The sequence below is a fragment of the Zosterops lateralis genome (genome assembly GCF_965231275.1).
Source record: "Zosterops lateralis genome assembly, chromosome: 5".
Classification (NCBI taxonomy): domain Eukaryota; kingdom Metazoa; phylum Chordata; class Aves; order Passeriformes; family Zosteropidae; genus Zosterops; species Zosterops lateralis.
In genome coordinates, this window is record NC_139766.1 from 58,258,859 (window position 1) to 58,275,496 (window position 16,638).

A 16,638-nucleotide genomic window follows, 5' to 3' on the forward strand; every position below is an offset into this window, starting at 1 on the left:
ATTTAAGCTGCCAACAGTGCTTCTACCTGTTGCCAGCTAAGTGAAGGAGGAACTGGGTGGGGAAGGCTCTCCCTTTTCTGAAAAACCTGTTTACAGAACAACTTGAAAGGCTCAGGTGAACAGGAAAGACTCCAACTGTACCTGCCTGAGTTGCCTGTGGGCTGGCAGTGCCTGCAGCAGGTGGGAGTTGCACAAGTGGTGCACAGATTCTCTGTGCTCTGGAGGGGTCTTTGGCCTGTGTGTCAGCAGCTGCTGCTCTCTTGCACCCCAGGCCAAAGACCTTTAGGGGGTGTCACTTCCTGTGCCATCAGAGCAGGCCCCTGGCTTGTGATGAGGAGCTGCCTGGAGCCTTCCCCTGCACCCCAGCCCTGGCCCGTGCAGGGGCTGCACTGCCTGGCCCTGTACCTCACTGCTCCTGATGTGGCTTCCATGTGTGCCTGGGGACTGCCTCATCCCTGCAGCCTGGGCTGGTGTTTGGCAGACTCTGGCTGATCCTTTCAGCATTGCAGCACCTGCTCCACTGTTCTTGCCTGGATCTGGTTACCACTTTCATTGCTGAGAGACACCTTTGGGTTAGAAAAACGTATTTATTTGTAATATGGAGTGTTGATGGTGCTAATGCATAACTGATAAATGTTGTAATTAGGCATTACATTACAAACAAGGCTGTATTATTTCAGTAATATAAATAACTAATTCAATAATGCTCATTACAAATGCACACGAAACTTTAGGTGTTCATTAGAGCACATTTTTTTAAAACTATTAAGTGAGATGAAACAGGCCACCCACCTCTTCTATAAATTGCTTGTTTCATGATGCTTTTGCTCAGGGATGAGTCCAGATTAACATGTTCTCAGGCAATCCCTTTACACTCAACTAGGCAGCTGTGCTGTCCCAAACACAGGCTTTGTGGGAATTCCTGTCTGCCTCAGCACAACGAGATAGAGGTGATGGGATGTACATTCAGTGCAGCCCTTCTAGAGCTGCATCACTGCTTTGCTAACACACCCCCTGTTATGCAGGTGTGTTCCAGCTGCAGGTGTGGGATTAGCCCTTAAGTGTGCCTGGGAATGGTGGCCTGGAAGCACCTGCCTGAGCTCTGTTTGAATTAATTCAGCTGAACTATGCTCAGCACATGTTTTGTTTTCACTGGTGCCTCTGGGAAATGAGAACTGAGAATTAGTCCTTGCTTTTCACTGGGTGCTTCTCTGCCCAATGATTGCATCAAACTTTGGAATGGTCATCTTCTTCACAAGGTTCAGAGCACGTTCTGGAAACACCCTGAAAGAGACAATAACATGAAATTAAAAGTGGGATAGAAACTTAAATCATGGGAAAAAGTGGGACTGCAGGTGAGAGAAGAGCTGGTCTGGGAGCAAAATGCATGCACACATATGAACTGAGACTAAGTATTAAATTGGGCATTATTTCCATAGCTCTCATCAATCTTTGCCTAATTAAAGTCCAGTCCCAGCTTTTTAGGACAGTTCCAGTGCCAGTGGGCACTATGTGAACTGCAATATTGCTGCAGGATCCAGGAAGGTTCAGTATTGTACAGATGTACGTATGTATTACATGTAATGCTCTGAAAAGCAGCAGGCTTGTGGAAGAATGAGAACGTGGAATACTGAGGTGCAGTTTCCACTCTGAAGATTCCTTCTCTTAATGATCTTTGTCTCTTTATCCCCCTGTCCTAAATTATGACAAAAAAAGCAAAGTTCTCCTTGTATTCTAAGTGCTTTGACAGCATCGGTTTTGACTTGCCTATGCTTCTGCAGACTTGCACTCTCAAGAAGCAGCTCTTGGAGTTGCAAAAAGATTTAAAATATTTTTCCCACTGTCTGGTGTTTGGTTTAGGAAACAAGAAACTATCAAGTGTTTCCTGAGATACTATAGGATTTAACTGAGAAGCTAACTTAGTTGTTTGGATGTGAATTCCAGATTTGAAACTAGAGCTCTGGTAAAAACACCTCCTCAGCACAGCAGCTGCACTGGATAATTAAATTGTGTGAGAGGATAAATCTTGCTTTACATAGCAGAGAGCAGTAGAGCCCTTTTGAAGGAACATTCTCAGCCTCTATGGCCACAGTGCAGACATGGAGAAACAAAGAGTAATAAGCAGCAGATCCTCAGCTCTTTCTGGAGTTTGTGCTGACTCAGAAGTTACAAGTTTGAACTTTGTATACTCAGGTAGTATTGTTTTCACACCCATTGTTTCATTTTCCTTTGTACTTACATTTCTGAAAGCAAAGCAATGTTTAGCTGTGGTGGAACGAAAACCATTTTCTGGTTGGTCACTATTCCTTCCATCAGAGCCTCTACAACTTCTTCAACCTCCAAAATCTTTCCAAGCCTACACAGGAAACAAACACATAAGAGCTGCAATGGGAACAAGGGGTGGTACCAGCTGATCCAGGAGGCACAAACTCAGGTAATTCAAATGCAACAATTACACGGGTTAAAGGACACTGCAGATTTTCTTTAGCCAATGATACACACTGCTGTTACACAGCCAGTTGGAACAGAGGCCTGAAGCTGGGGATAATATGCAGTGCCTTGATGCAAAGAAGGAAGCACAGGAATGCAGAGTATTGAGAGTTACCTTGTACTGGGGTTTTTGACAAATCCAGTGTTTATAAAAACTGGACAAAGGCACGTTGTTTTTATTCCATCCTTTCCCAGGGCAGACAGCTCCTCTGTCAGAGCTTTATGGAATCCAACTGCAGCAAACTTGCTTGAGCTGCAGGAGGAGAAAAAGTACAAATGAGAAAGCAGAAATCCTATTTCCACCTTTCTACAGCTGCAAATGGCCTAAACCATCATATACATACAGTAAAGGCTAGGATGCAAAAACCTCCAAATAATATAATGCAGTTGAGAGGCAGGGCAGGGAGTATTTTAACTTTACCTGTGCCAGAGTGTAGTAGTGGATTAGATATTGAAACTTGTGGAGTAACTGTGTAATGTGCAGATGTCTCAAAAAAAAAAAAAAGGCACTTTACTTGCAAACAGACAAGTGTCAGGAATTTTTAGAAAATTGCAACTGAAGCCTATCAATTGATGGACATCCTATTCTTTTGCATAATAGAAGACTCCTAAAAGGAATGCAGCATGGATCTCTAAAATAAAGAAGGATGGGCAGGGTAGAAATGGAGATTAATCCTCTACTGTTTATTGTACCACACAGGAGCATCTTGTAACAGTTTTGTGTGACTTTTGAAATAGAGGAGCATTATGCAAGCAAAACTGAGGAACAGCCTGCCATGGAAATAGGTGTGGACCTGAGGTTTAAATCAGTTCCAAAGAAAGGAAAACCACAGAATCAGTTTATTGATTGCTATGGATTTGGCAGTGTAATTCCAGTAAAATCCCTGGCTGGAGAGTTCTCACACTGCTGACACTGAGTCACTCTCTAAGGAGGAGTATTCCTGGGAAAAGATTGCTCTAAGAAGGAATGTTCCTGGGGGAAGACTGCTGCAGCTGGAGCTGCCTTTATGGAAGACTGGTTGTGATGCAGGATGGCAACATGCAGTCTAACAGGTTTTTGGTGCCTGCACCATGATTTTCTTGACATGTTTCAAGTAGAAAAGTAATTTGATGTCATGATGGCAGAAGGTCGGGGGGGAGGTGAGCAGGGAGGACCTCATGGTGGAAGGCTGTTATAGAACATCCATCTAGGCCATCTACAAGCAGCTGGCAGAAGTCTCATGGTTTCCAGCCCTTCAACTTGCCAAATGTCTGCTGGAAATATAACACAGCAGAGAGGAAGCAGCCTAGGAGGTTCCTGGAGTGTTTGGAAGACAACCTCCTAACACAACTGGTAACAGAGTCTACTGGAGGAGGTTCCCTGGTAGATGTGTTGTTTGTGAACAGAGGACTGCTGGGTGATGTGGTGGTTGGTTGGTGGCAAAGGGACCACAAAATGTCAGAGTTTTCAATAGTGTGTGAAGTAAAGAGGGGCACCAGAACTTCCACCTTGGACTTTGGGTGGGCAAACCTTGGCCTTGTTTAGGACACTGATTGACAGAGTCAGTCCTGAAGGGCAAAGGGGTCCAGGAAGGCTGGATATGCTTTAAAAAGGAATTGTGAAATATTCAAGAGCAGCCCGTCCCCATGTGGTTGAAAGACAAATAGTCAGGGGAAAAGACTAGCCTGATTAAACAGAGAACTTGGGCTGAAACTTTAAGGAAAAAAAAAACAACAACAATGTATTGTCTCCAGATGGAGGGTCAGATAACTTGGGAGGACTATAAGGATGTTGCGAGGTCATGTGGGGAGATTAGAAGGACCAAAGCCCAACTAGACCTTGGCCTTAGAGACAACAAAAAACTTTTCTATAAATACAGCAAAAGGAGGGTCAAGGAATGTCTCCATCATTTGTTGAATGCAGAAGGTAGTGTAGTGACAGAGGATGAGAAAAAGGCAGAGGAACTTAATACCTTCTTTGTCTCAGTCTTTAATATTGTCCAGTTGTCCCTCAGGATTCTCAGCTCCCAGAGCTAGAAGTTAGGGAAAGAGAGCTGAGGAAGAGCCCATAATCCAGGAGGACATGGTTAGTGACCTGCTGTGCCAATTAGACACTCATAAGTCTATGACCTCTGATGGGATCCACGCCAGAGTAATGAGGGAACTGTTGAAAGAACTTGCCAAACCACTTTCTATCACCTATCAGCAGTCCTGCTTAACTGGACAAGTTTCATCTGGCTGGGAATCAGCAAATGTAACACCCATCTACGAGAAGGGCTGGAAGGATTATCTGGGGAATTACAGGCCTTGGTTCCAGGCAAGGTTATGGAAGAGATCATCCTGAGTGCCATTACAAGCCACATGCAGAACAACCAGGGGATCAAGCCCAGCCAATGTGGATTTATGAAAGGAAGGCCCTGCTTGACCAACCTGATCTCCTTGTATGACAAAGTGCCCCCCCTAGTAGATGAGGGGAAGGCTGTGGATGTGTCTACCCAGGGTCTATCCAGATTTCAGTAAAGTGTCTGACACCATCTGCCACAGCATCCCCCTAGAAAAACTGTCTGCTTGCAGGCTGGGTGGGTGGACTCTCCAACGGGTACAAATCTGGCTGATGGCTGGGCCCAGGGAGCTGCGGTGAATGGGGATAAATCCAGCTGGCAGCTGGTCACTGGTGGTGTTCCCCAGGGCTCTGCTTTGGGCTGTCCTGTTTAACCTCTCTATGGATGATCTGGACACGGGGAGGGAGGGCACCCTCAGTAACTGTGCAGGGGACACTGAGCTGGGTGAAGTGTTGATGTGCTCAAGGGATGGAAGGCTCTGCTGGACACCTGGACAGACTCCATCAGTGGCCTGAGGACACAACTGCAGGAGGCACAAGAAGGTGAAATGTCAGAGTCCCTGCCCCCGAGCCATGCAATGACACAGGCTGGGTGAGGAATGGCTTGGGACAGAAAGGGACACCTGTGGTGCTGGCTGACAGCAGCTGGACCTGAGCCAGGCTGTGCCCATGAGGACAAGAGGGCCAATGGCACCCTGGCCTGGATCAGCCAGCAGGACAGGGAATGGATGTTCCCCTGTACTGGGCACTGAGGAGGCCACACCTGAGTGCTGTGTGCAGTTCCAGACCCCTCACTTTAAAAAGGACATTGAGGTGCTGCAGCGTGTCCAGAGAAGGGAAACAAGGCTCATGAAGGGTCTAGAAAACATGTCTTATGAGGAATAGCTGGGGGAGCTGGGTTTGTTTAGTCAGGAGGAGGCTCAGGGGGTTCCTCATGGCTGTCTACACCTCCCTGAAAGGAGGTGGAGGGAGGTGGGGTCATGCCTGCAGTAAGAGGAATAGAGGAAACAGCCTTAGGCTGAGACAGGGGAAATTCAGATGAGATATTAGAAAAAAATCTTTTCACTGTTAGGGTGATCAGACACTGGAATAGGTTCCTCAGGGAGGTGGAGGAGTCACCATCCTGCAGATTTTTAAGAGGCATTTGGATCTGGAACTGGATGATGTGGTTTAGGGATCACAGTGGCAGTGCTGGGCAAATGGTTGGACAGGATGATCTTAAAGGTCTCTTCCAACCCTGATGATTTTATTTTATACTCTACAGTCAATGCCACAATGGGAAAAAGATCAAAAGCTACTCACTAAGGGTTTACTTGACAACACTACAACAAATCACAGAATAACTACATTCTAAGAAGGAGAAGGGAAGAGGATACCTTTTTTGCTAAGCAAAAGTCTGCACTGGTGGGGAGAGAAAACAGGAGAGTCTTTCATTAGTAGATGTGTCACATGACTATTCTTTCATCCAAACATTGCTCAGAATAGAGTCAGAGCTAATTACTCAGTACTTTCTGATGGAGAAGATGCAATTAAAATTTAAAAATTGAAGCAAGCTGATTTCACAATCACTTACCAATATGCCACCATGAAAGGAGTCACAAAATGACCAGCTGCTGAACCCACTGTGACTATGTGCCCATAGTTGTTGTCCATCATGACTGGCAGAAAAGCTCTTGTGGTCTTGGAAGTCATTTAAAACAAGAGGAAAAATGTAAGGGGCAGGAAGGAGGAAAAGAATGTTTTCTTAGGCATATACTCAGCACTGACCCTCAATGTCTTTCACTAGATGGCCAAAGCTATCCCTAAAGCTACGAGCTGCACAGAACCTCTGGTCCCAGAGCCGCAGGGAGACCTGCTCTGTGACCAAGTTTCAGATGTCAGCAGAAATGCTGGCAGGGTCTCACCCCCAGCACATTCAATAAACCACTTGTCAGCCAATGGCTTCTCTTTTCTTCTGCCACAAACAAGTTTTGCTGAAAGCCTCCCACCCTGTCAGCCCCATGACACCTCTGACAGAGGCCAGTGCATGCTGCAGATGAGGCTGTCACCAGCCAGCTCACATCAGCCAGAGGCCATTCCAGTTTCCCAGCACACAGTCTGCTTGGGTGCCCCTGGGCTATACAGTTCATTTGGTAATTCACTGCTAATAATGGTTGGTCTGAATGTGTCTCCTCAGTGACACTGCCAAAAAACTGTACCTATGCAGATCTTACCCACATGTGACCCAGAATGTTGACTTCAAACATCCTTTCTATCTGGTGGTCCTGAGTCGAGAGGAAGTCAGCAGCTGTAATCACACCAGCATTGTTCACCAGGATAGTCACATCCCCAATATCCTTCTTCACCTTTTGGAGAGAGGAAAAAAGCCCAAATTGTGTCTTTCATTCAGGGAAAAAAAAAAAAAACAACCCAACAAACCAAGATATGCAAGGGTGGGGAAGATGAGTCGTAATTATTTTAATTCTTAACATTGCATCTCTAAGGGAGAGGGAGATCATGCCACATTTCCAGATGTGGCAGGAACTTTGCAGCAGTAGAGGCATGTAATCTGGTTTAGATCTGGTCCTTTTCCTTTAATTAATTCCAGTATTTACTGTGTTCCACAAACTGTGCACAGTTTGGACTGCGTAGTCATAGTTGGGACCATGGAGGTACAGACTGTTTTGAGGCAGCTGGACCACAGCCATTACAATAAAATGTTCCATATGTCCTCAGTGCTATCTATGTTCCTTCAGAGGCTGGAACCCTAGAGAGCAAACTGGGCAACAGGATGTGATGTGCTGGAGCCTCCCAAATAGGCTGGGACTGGCTGTGATTTTGGAAGTGCTGCAGCACTCTGTGTCCAGAGAGCAGCGAGGAGTGGGGAGCTTCCAAGGGCTTGCAGGATTTGTGTACAACACCTCTTCTCTAGTTTTCCTGCCTTCTCTGGGAATCAAGCATGGCTGGGAAAGCCTTTGGCCGTGCCCCTGCTGCCCCACCTTGTCTGCAGTGCTGTAGATCTCCTCCCGTTTGCTGCAGTCCACCACAAAGGTTTGAACAGTGGCTCCCAGCTTCTGGCATTCTGCTGCCGTCTCCTCAACGCCGTGCTGGAAGAGGCAAAGAGAAGCTCACCCTGCACAGCTGTCCCCTCACCATGGCTGAGCAGCAGGGGCTGAAGAGGTCCCTGGATTGGGCAACCACTGCCCAGCCCAGAACAGCTCATGGCTACCCAGGCAAAGAGCTGTAGGTGGGGTTGCTGTGAGGACAGGCATCCCGGTGTTAAATTTAGGATCTGTGTGTAGTGACAGCCAGAAAGGCAGGGTGGCAACAAGAGTGAGTTTGGCTTGGTAAGGCACACAGAGCAAGGATAAGGCACACAAAGGGGGCACACGGTGCCTATCACAGCACAGGAGGCAGCACTGTGAGTGTGAACAGCTCATAAAACACAGCTTTGCTGACAGCCTGCAATATGAAAATTAGCTCTATGTATTTCTATATTTACATGGTGAGTGTGAGAAGAGAGGTGCCCTCCACAGTGCACAATGTAGAAAGATTTTCATTTCAGCATGACCTTTGATACACATAGCTCAGAAGCTCCCAGAGCAGAAGTAACTTGGTTGTATCCCTGTTCCCAGGTGCCAGAAGGTCATGCCAGTGGGAACCTGTGCAGTGAAGAGCTCTAGGTCACAAATAGCCTTGGACAGACAGCTTAGCAGTCCCTGTGGTGGGTGACTGGGCAGCTGTCCTCAACACCAGCTGTTGTTTAATGCTGAGAGACTCCAAGAAAGAGGCCTCGTCAAGGCAGTTCGGTTGGAGGAGCACACTCCTAAATCCTGTGGAATCCACAACCTCCCTTGGCAATGTATTTCAGTTCCTGCTGACACCCACGCTTACAATCTGTTTCTCAGCACTAAAGCCAGGTGTCGCTCGCTCCTAAATTTATACCTTAATCCCCTCATTCCATCCAGCGAACATGAACAATTCTCTGCTTCACTGCAGCCCTGTACATTTTGGGAGAGCGGTGCCATGCCTCCTCCTACCCCTCCAATGTCTGGTCTTAGGCATAATGGGTACCACAAACAAAAATGTTCAACACTATCTTCCCTGTTTATCCATCCTCTCGCTGAGTTTGTCTTGGGTTTGGTGCATTTTTGTTTGTGGTGGGCTGGGTTCTGCTTTGCAGCTTCACGATGAACTCCTCTGCTGACCCAGTGTGTCAGAGAGAGGAAGCACAGCCTCTCACCCAACCTGTTGCACCTACACCCAGCACTTGGCCTGGATCCCTTTGAATGCCATGCTGCGTGTTTGTATCTGCCCATCCTCCACTTGCCACGGCTTTCTGCATTCCAGTCCAATCACCTGAACTAAAGAGCTTGGGCCAGTGTAAACATTAGAGAGGTGCCATCTACACGTGCAGCTGCCCGAGGGCGGCGGGGCTCACACACAGCCCGGCACGGCGATGCTGCTGATGGGAGCGCAGAGCAAACACAGCTCCCGGCAGTGCACACAGAACACCCGAGGCCACAGAGAGAACAAGCGAAGGCAGACCCGCTCCTCTCTGCGAACAGCTCTGCTCTTCTGCCAGCCCGGGCAGCGGCTCCCCGAGCCCTTCTCTCCCTCCCGCAGGGGCTCTGCCGCCTCTGCCCGCTCCCTCCCTCCCGAGCGGCACCGAGTGGGACCAGAGCCCCGGGTCCTCTGCTGCCGGCGGGGCCGGAGCCTCTCCTGGCGCTCCGCATCCCCAGGAGCCGGGCGGGGGCCGAGGGCAGCGGGCTGGAGGGAGGCCATGGGGGTGCCGTGTGCGCTGCCCTAAATCCGCCCTGCACTCGGAGGTCCCGGAGGCGGGACACGGCTGTGCCGTTACCTTGTTGATGTCCCACAGGACCAGCCTGCTCTGGCGCTTGGCGAACTCCAAGGCGGTGGCTCTCCCGACGCCATGGCCCGCGCCCGTGATGAGCACCAGCTCCCCGCTCAGAGACTTTCTCCTCGCGGGCACGAAGAGCTTCACGAAAGCCTCCAGGTAGGAGTAGAGGAGCGTGCCCAGGAACAGGAGAAGCTCCAGGAACAGATTCATTGTTTTCCCGGAGCTCCTCCGGTGCCCGAACCGCGCCGGGCCCCGCCGCCGCCGCCGCCCGCCCCTCAGCCTGCACAGGCCACGCCCCCGCGGCTCGGCGCCCAATCAGAGCGCGGCTCAGCCCGGGGGCGGGGCTGTGGGCGGGGCCAGGGCGGGGCGGGGCGGCCCGAGCTGTCGGTCCCTCTTCCCGCCCCGCAGGGGAGCGAAAATAACACGGGGAATGCTGAGCCCTCGGCTGGGATAAGGCAGTTGATTAAAGTAAAAGATCTAAAAGAGAAAAGGTTGTTCTCTGCTCCCCCGCGGGAAGCAGCGCTTCCGCAGGCACATCGGTCGCTCCGTAAGGCAAACACTGTAAATAACGAGCGCTCTCCCTCCCCTTCCTCCTCCTCCTCCTTTCCTTATGTTTTATGTCTGACTGACGTCACGTGGCATGGAGTAACCCTTTGGTCGCTTCGGGTCAGCTGGCCTGGTTGCGTCCCCTCCCATGATGCTGGGGACACAGCGCTGATGCCGCGGGAGCGGTGACCAAAACACGGGTGTGTCACCGGCCCCTTCCCCAGCGCCGGGGCCCGTCCCGCACGGCGAGCACGGAGCTCCGCCCCGGCCCGAGCCGGCCCCGGGCGCTGCCATTGGCGCCGCTCCCGCCAATACCGGGCCGCCTTGTACAGCCGGGGCCGCGGGAGCGGGATCCCGGAGCGGGAGCGAGGGGGGTGAGCCCCGAGCAGGATCCAGAGGCGGTATCCCGGAGCGGGCGGCCTGGCACAGCCGGCCTAGCGCCCTGGCCCCGGGGCTGAGGCGGCGCTGGCGGCGGGGCCGATGCCGCTGCCGGCCGGAGCGCTGCCTCGGGCCGTGGCCGTGCTCTCCTTCTCCGTCCTGCTGAGCGCCCGGGGCGCTGCCCCGCGCCGCCCGGCCCTCAGGTACGGCAGGCTGAGGCGGTGCGGAGCCGCGGGAGCGCGGGGCGGGCCCGGTGCCGCTGGCGGCCTGTTCCCCGGGAGCAGCCGCCTGAGGGCCCGGCCGCCATCCCGGGCTGCCCTGCGCCCCCGGCCCGCCCAGGGAGCGCGGCCCAGTCTGCCCTGTCCCTCGGGGTGTCCCTTCGGGGTGTCCCTTCGGGTGGGGCAGAAGGGCGAGCGGGGCTGTCCCTTAAAGTGACATCCTGACTGAAAAGTACAAGAGCGGTTTTGTCCTTTCCCACGTCTGTTAGAAGTGGTGTGGTTTTTTTTGTTTTTGTTTTTTTTTTTTTTTTTTTTTTTTTTTTTTTTGTGAAGTTCAGGCGTTTCGTGAGTTGAGTATTAGGAGTTTTCTAATTTCATTAGGCGTTGGAATGGGCAGCGCCAGGAGGTGGTGGAATCACCGTCCCCACAGGTGTTTAAGGAAAGGCTCAGTGCATGGTCCAGGTGACACCATGGTATTTGTTGGGCAAGATGATCCCAAAGGTCTTTTCCAACCTAATCGATTTTGTGAAAGAGCTGAGTCTATTCTGCTTGCTATAATGTACTTTGGAGATCATGGATTAAAGAGCAGGTTAAAAACTAATGAATAAAATGGTTGTTCTTGTTGTTGTTGTTTTTTTTTTTTTTTTCTTTTAGTAATTTATCTGCAAGCTGTTGGTCCCGTCTTCATCCTGTAAACATGTTCAACAGTTATAATGTGAAGTCCCACCACAGCAAAGCTCTCACCTCCCCATATCCAGGATCACACGTTGAGCGTAGCCAAGTTCCTGAAGATAAGGTGGGCTGGCTGACTGAGTGGAAAGATTATAATCCTGTGGAGTACACTGCAAAGTCTGTTTTGGCCGGACCCAGTTGGGCAGATCCCCAGATCAAGTGAGTGGAAATGGCGGGTCTTTTCCCCTGTGAACATGAAGGCGGGAAGTAGTCAGGAGTTGAGTTAACAAGATCATCTTAAGCGATGTGTGATTCTGCAGTGATGCGTGAAAGTCAAGATTAAGGACAGTGGTGGTTAGAGAACTGAGTCATTTCGGTTTGTTGTGAAGGTCTTTGACACGTAATTTTACTGAGCTGGTGATTGAGATTGGAATAAAGGACCGCTGTTGATGCTGTGCAAGTGTTTCTGTGTGTTGTGAGCTGAATAAAAATCTAATTCTCTGTAAGAATTTGGAAGAACATTTTAGCAATACACTTGTTTGTTCATAGTTGAAAAGCAACACGAAAAAAGAAAGTGTAAATGTAGTTTTCGAAGGGAGCGCTCTGCCTCAGGAAGTGTGAAAGGTTGAATTAATTACAGAATATTTGTGACTGTGCAACAGTGGGGGTGTCAGTTCTTCTGTCTGAAGTTACAAGGGATAAGACAAGAGGAAATAGCCTCAGGTTGTGCCAGGGGAGGTTTAGATTGGATATTAGCAAAAATTTCTTCACCAAAAAGTTTGTCAGGCACTGGAAGAGGCTCCCTAGGGAAGTGATGGAGTCACCATCCCTGGAGGTATTTAAAAGACATCTTGATTTAGCACATGGGGACATGGTTTAGGGGTGGGCTTGGCAGTGCTGCGTTGAACTTGGGGATTTTAAAGGTCTTTTCCAATCAAAATGATTCTGTGATTCTACAACGCTAATCTTAACAAAAATACCTTTGAAACGCTTTGTCTAAATGAAGATTGAGAGAGATGGAATATTAAATACTTTATTTCTGCACTTTTTTCTGCAGAACTAAATACAGGAGGACTGTAATCAGAAAAGGTTAGGGCTTCATAGCTCCTTTAGGAAAGGGAGGGCCTGCAACTCCAGTTCTGCTCATTAGCACACTCAAAGGGGTTGTTGCTGGTCTGATGGCTGTCATACAAGCTTTTGTGTTTTATAATTTGTCTCTTAAATTCTTATTTGCCACACAGTGATGAAGGTTTTTCTCCCAAATTCAATGAGAGAGATGGAGAAGTGGAGAGGAAGAGTCTGAATGGCTTGTACGTGGTTGAAAATGGGAGACCCCGGTGAGTGTGGGGTTTTTGTTTGCATACTCATTTCAGTAGTGTAGTTTCAGTGCTCTTACAGGTCTGTCAGTTCTGACACAGGGTGCCTGCTAGGACAAAGCCAAGAGAGAAAAATGGAATCTAGTTTGATGAATCTAAGTTGATGAAGGACAAAAACGTGTTGTGTCTCTTGCCCTTTAAAGCACATATGTGCTTTAACACCAAATATGTGTTGCTGTCCTTCCCTTTTTTGTTATTTTATCTTGGTTTGTGGTGGTTTTTTTGAGTTTGTTTTGTTGGTTTTGGTTGGGTTTTCTGTTTGGTTGTTTTGTTTGTTTGTTTTGTAGAATATTTTGAATGTGGGGAAATAAATACACTTAATGTACTGCTGTGTTAAGGGTTTGGAAATTTAGCAGAAAATAAATTCCCTTTTGTTTCAGTTGGTCCTCAGAGATCAGAAGAGCTGGGTGTGGCTGGCCTAATTTGCAATTGTAACCAGTTCAGGACTGTCTGAGTCACGTACTGTGGCATTTGTTTCAGCAATCCAGCGGGAAGGACTGGCCTCACCGGCAGAGGATTGTTGGGGCGCTGGGGACCAAACCATGCTGCTGATCCTATTGTAACCAGGTAAGGGGCAGGTGACTGCCAGTACCCTGCAGTAGAGAAAAAAAAAAAACATGCATTTTGCTTCTTTTCTGCAACTCTGGACAGAATATTGCTTTCCATGGCCCTTTTGTCTTTGTGTAAGCTCATTCTGCTTTTTTTTTATGTAAGAAACACTAACTTGCTTAGTCTGTGATAGGAGGAGGTGGGATTAGGATGCTCTTTTTGTCATCGTATGCTTTGTTTTGATGTGCTTTTCCCAGCAGGATGTGTGTGTACCTGCTAACCATTTTACACAAAGCATTCAGAAAAGATTGTGTGGGTCACAGAAGTGTGAGATAGAAAGTGCCATGCTGAATGCAGAACCATTGTGGAAAATCATCTTGATGCATTTTACTTCTTCCTCTTTCTGGAAGGATGCTGATGCTGCTGAGTTGCTTCCTTGAAAGTAAATGCTGGCATTGTTTTTGTTTTATTTTTTGTTTTGCCTGTTGGTAGTTCTTAATTCTTCACTGAAGGCAATGGTGGTTGCTTGTGGCTTTGTCCTGGTGTTGCTGCAGTCTGTGTGACCATTCTGCTCCAGCAGAAACATTCTCATCCTCATAGTATGGATTGTGCAGCTCAGAGAGCTTTCAGAGGAGTTGGTGCTCCCAGCCTGGCTGCAGAAACCAGTGCCTTATGGGCCCCTTTGGCTGAGGAAAACCCTCAGTGTTCTGCCCTTGGTTGCAATCCTGCTGAATGGCACCTGTTGGTCTCCCCTGGCTGTTCCTTCTCTGCTTTGTTTGTCCCCACACAAGTAGTAGTGCCTTGCTGTTCCTCTCTCAGGCCATGTGTCAAGAAGCAGCAAAACATATTCTTGTTTGTCATTTTCTGCAGGTGGAAAAGGGATGGAAGTGGCAATAAAGTTGCTCATCCAGTTTCTGGCAAGAACATATTGCAGTTCGTAGCCATCAAGAGGAGAGACTGCGGGGAGTGGGCCATTCCAGGGGTAAGGGCAAAGCTCCAGAGGCAGCTGCCATTTCCCTGCTGGTGAGGCCATGAGGCAGATATGGCACGTGGGTGGTGCAGGATAGATGTAATATACTAAGAGCCAGGAGTTAAAATGTGTAAAATCTGAGGGATGGTATTTTTTTGTTTGTTTTCTCTCCTCTAAGGGGATGGTCGACCCAGGGGAGAAGATCTCTGCTACCCTGAGGCGAGAATTTGAGGAGGAGGCCTTGAACTCTTTGCAGAAATCCCCTGAGGAGAAAGCAATGTTGGAGAAGCAGCTCCAGAAGCTGTTCAGCCAGGAACACTTAGTGGTGAGCTCTGTCTCTCTTGTGGTAGTCTCTCGAGCAGGTAACTCACAGTTGTATGGAACCTGAAGAAGTGCAGCTGAAATGAAAATAAGTTGTGATGCTTGTGTTCTTGGGGTGTAGGAAATAGAAGGGACTGTTGAAAACTCTGTAAGGACAAATGTGTCAGAGGGAAAGAGAAAAGTTATGGCTGATTCCACCTTGTTTGTTGTGACACTGAGCTTGTTCTGGTTTGTTTGGGGCCTTGTAGGTGTACAGAGGATATGTGGATGACCCTCGTAACACTGATAATGCCTGGATGGAGACAGAGGCTGTGAACTACCATGATGAAACAGGTAAACATCTCCAGGCCTGCTCTTAGTTGCCTTTTACTCCATATGTTGTTTTGAAATTGGGACTGTTGTTGAGAATGGCAATGAAATCAGGGGAGCATGAAAGTCAGGTGTAAAATATGGGACTAGAGTCTTAAATTGATCTGTTATCTTGGACTCCCATTTTTCACCTGTAAGATAAATCTGTCTACTTAGATGCTTCTGATGTGTTCAAGCCAGAGACTTTATGCAGTGACATTTCCTCTGAATTCTGGGTAGTAGGTGCCAGTTGTGAAGTTTCACATGTCATGGTCTTAGATTTATTGGTCTCTAGAAGCAGTGGAGATAGTGTATCTTTGGCGTCTGTCTCCAATACGGGATAGGAAAACATTTCCTTGGTTGTTGTCTATGAAGTCCTGAGATTCTTTTTAAAAACAGAGTGAAAAGTTAGGGGAAAAAAAAAGCAATTCAGAAGCCTTTATGCTTCTCCTCTTAAAATAGTTTTTTTTTCATTTTGGGGCCTTCAGTAAAAATTAATTTTTTTTTTCGTAAGTGTATATAAGTTTCAGAATTCAGTTTATCCTGTAGAATAGTGTGTGAGAAAAGGCGCAGTCAGATGTTAACCAAAGAAACAAAAATCCATGCAGATGTATTGGCTAAACTTGGGGTAATAAGTACATGTTGCCATGATGGTTTCCAGTAACTTTTCATCCTCCTGGTGATACCCTAGGAGTGATGACAGTGACACTTCTGCCATTCAGATTTACCTTAAAATAGTGCAAGAATGAAAAGGGTTTCTGGCAGTGAGAGATTTAGTTGATTTTTCTCTGAGAAGCAGTTGAAGATTGCTGCCTGTGAAGGAACACTCTGGAAGGGCAGAACTAGTAGGATGTGAGAGGGGGAAAAAGCAGGAATAAAAGATGCAAAAGCATGTTCTAACTCTTGTTTTGTGGACAGGTGAGACGATGGATAACTTGCCTCTGGAAGCAGGTGATGATGCTGGGGTGGTGAAGTGGGTTGACATCAGTGAGAAGCTCGAGCTGTACGCGAGTCACAGCTACTTCATCAAGCTGGTGACTGAGAAACAAGGAGCCCACTGGAGTGAGGATCCTGGCTCCGAGTGCCACGAGTGATGGAAACTTGGAACTGGCAGACTCTGAGAGGAGAATACATTTTCCAGCCTTGAAACAGATGTACTTGTCATCCTCAGTGAAAATTATGAGAAATTCAGCTGGGAAAAGCACTGGACAGTGATAAACAGAGGCTTTTTCAGAGACTTCAGATTGCTTCTTTTGATTTCTTAGCTAGTGTGAAATGAGAAGAATATGAAGCTCTCACTTTGCTTTCTTGGCTTCATTATTTGCAGCTGTTTCATAATGTTTGCAGATCTGCATGGCAGCACTGGCATTCTGACTGGTGGTAATTCACAGGCTCTGTATTTTTGCACTGATTCCTTTGCAGGAGTATGAATCCCTGAGGAATGAGAGACTTGTGGGATAACCTGAATAATGACTTAAATTAAGTGCTGCATAATAAAGTGACATTTCTTTTCTGAGTCATTTCACTTAACATATCTTTGCAGTGATTTTCTACTTTGAGAGATTACTTTTCACATGTAATTACTTTTTAGTTTACAGTATGGCTGGGAT

At 47.9% G+C, this 16,638-nt stretch overlaps 2 protein-coding genes across 3 annotated transcripts; one reads left to right on the forward strand and one right to left on the reverse strand.

Annotated features, from left to right (window-relative positions):
• Positions 1-618: 618 nt before the first annotated feature.
• LOC310909223 (17-beta-hydroxysteroid dehydrogenase 13-like) lies at positions 619-9,911 on the reverse strand. Its single transcript, XM_083860822.1, has 7 exons — positions 9,651-9,911; positions 7,789-7,896; positions 7,024-7,155; positions 6,384-6,490; positions 2,606-2,743; positions 2,240-2,356; positions 619-1,284 (listed from the first exon to the last, which is right to left on the reverse strand). Exons 1-7 carry the CDS (start codon positions 9,858-9,860, stop codon positions 1,197-1,199), a joined length of 900 nt encoding a protein of 299 aa, XP_083716948.1. The 5' UTR covers positions 9,861-9,911; the 3' UTR covers positions 619-1,196.
• A 436-nt stretch (positions 9,912-10,347) lies between these two features.
• NUDT9 (nudix hydrolase 9) lies at positions 10,348-16,544 on the forward strand. Of its 2 annotated transcripts, none has more exons than XM_083862451.1 (8): positions 10,348-10,396; positions 11,447-11,683; positions 12,706-12,801; positions 13,321-13,407; positions 14,260-14,371; positions 14,538-14,684; positions 14,929-15,013; positions 15,947-16,544. In XM_083862451.1, the coding sequence occupies exons 2-8, from the start codon at positions 11,490-11,492 to the stop codon at positions 16,120-16,122; spliced, it is 897 nt and encodes a 298-aa protein (XP_083718577.1). In that variant the 5' UTR covers positions 10,348-10,396; positions 11,447-11,489; the 3' UTR covers positions 16,123-16,544. The 2 variants fall into 2 exon arrangements, with proteins under 2 accessions (XP_083718577.1, XP_083718576.1); XM_083862450.1 differs by lacking the exon at positions 10,348-10,396 and adding an exon at positions 10,661-10,777.
• The last annotated feature ends 94 nt before the right edge of the window (positions 16,545-16,638 follow it).

What these genes read in the sequence shown, in the direction of transcription:
- LOC310909223 (XM_083860822.1), bottom strand. Translation starts at nt 9,860, where the DNA reads ATGAATCTGTTCCTGGAGCTTCTCCTGTTCCTGGGCACGCTCCTCTAC. An exon ending in ACATTCTGGGTCACATGTGG is followed by an intron (nt 6,491 to 7,023) that starts GTAAGATCTGCA and finishes ATGACTTCCAAG; the next exon opens with ACCACAAGAGCTTTTCTGCC. An exon ending in ATTGCTTTGCTTTCAGAAAT is followed by an intron (nt 1,285 to 2,239) that starts GTAAGTACAAAG and finishes TGTCTCTTTCAG; the next exon opens with GGTGTTTCCAGAACGTGCTC.
- NUDT9 (XM_083862450.1), top strand. Translation starts at nt 10,677, where the DNA reads ATGCCGCTGCCGGCCGGAGCGCTGCCTCGGGCCGTGGCCGTGCTCTCC. An exon ending in GGGAGTGGGCCATTCCAGGG is followed by an intron (nt 14,372 to 14,537) that starts GTAAGGGCAAAG and finishes CTCTCCTCTAAG; the next exon opens with GGGATGGTCGACCCAGGGGA. An exon ending in GAACTACCATGATGAAACAG is followed by an intron (nt 15,014 to 15,946) that starts GTAAACATCTCC and finishes TTTTGTGGACAG; the next exon opens with GTGAGACGATGGATAACTTG.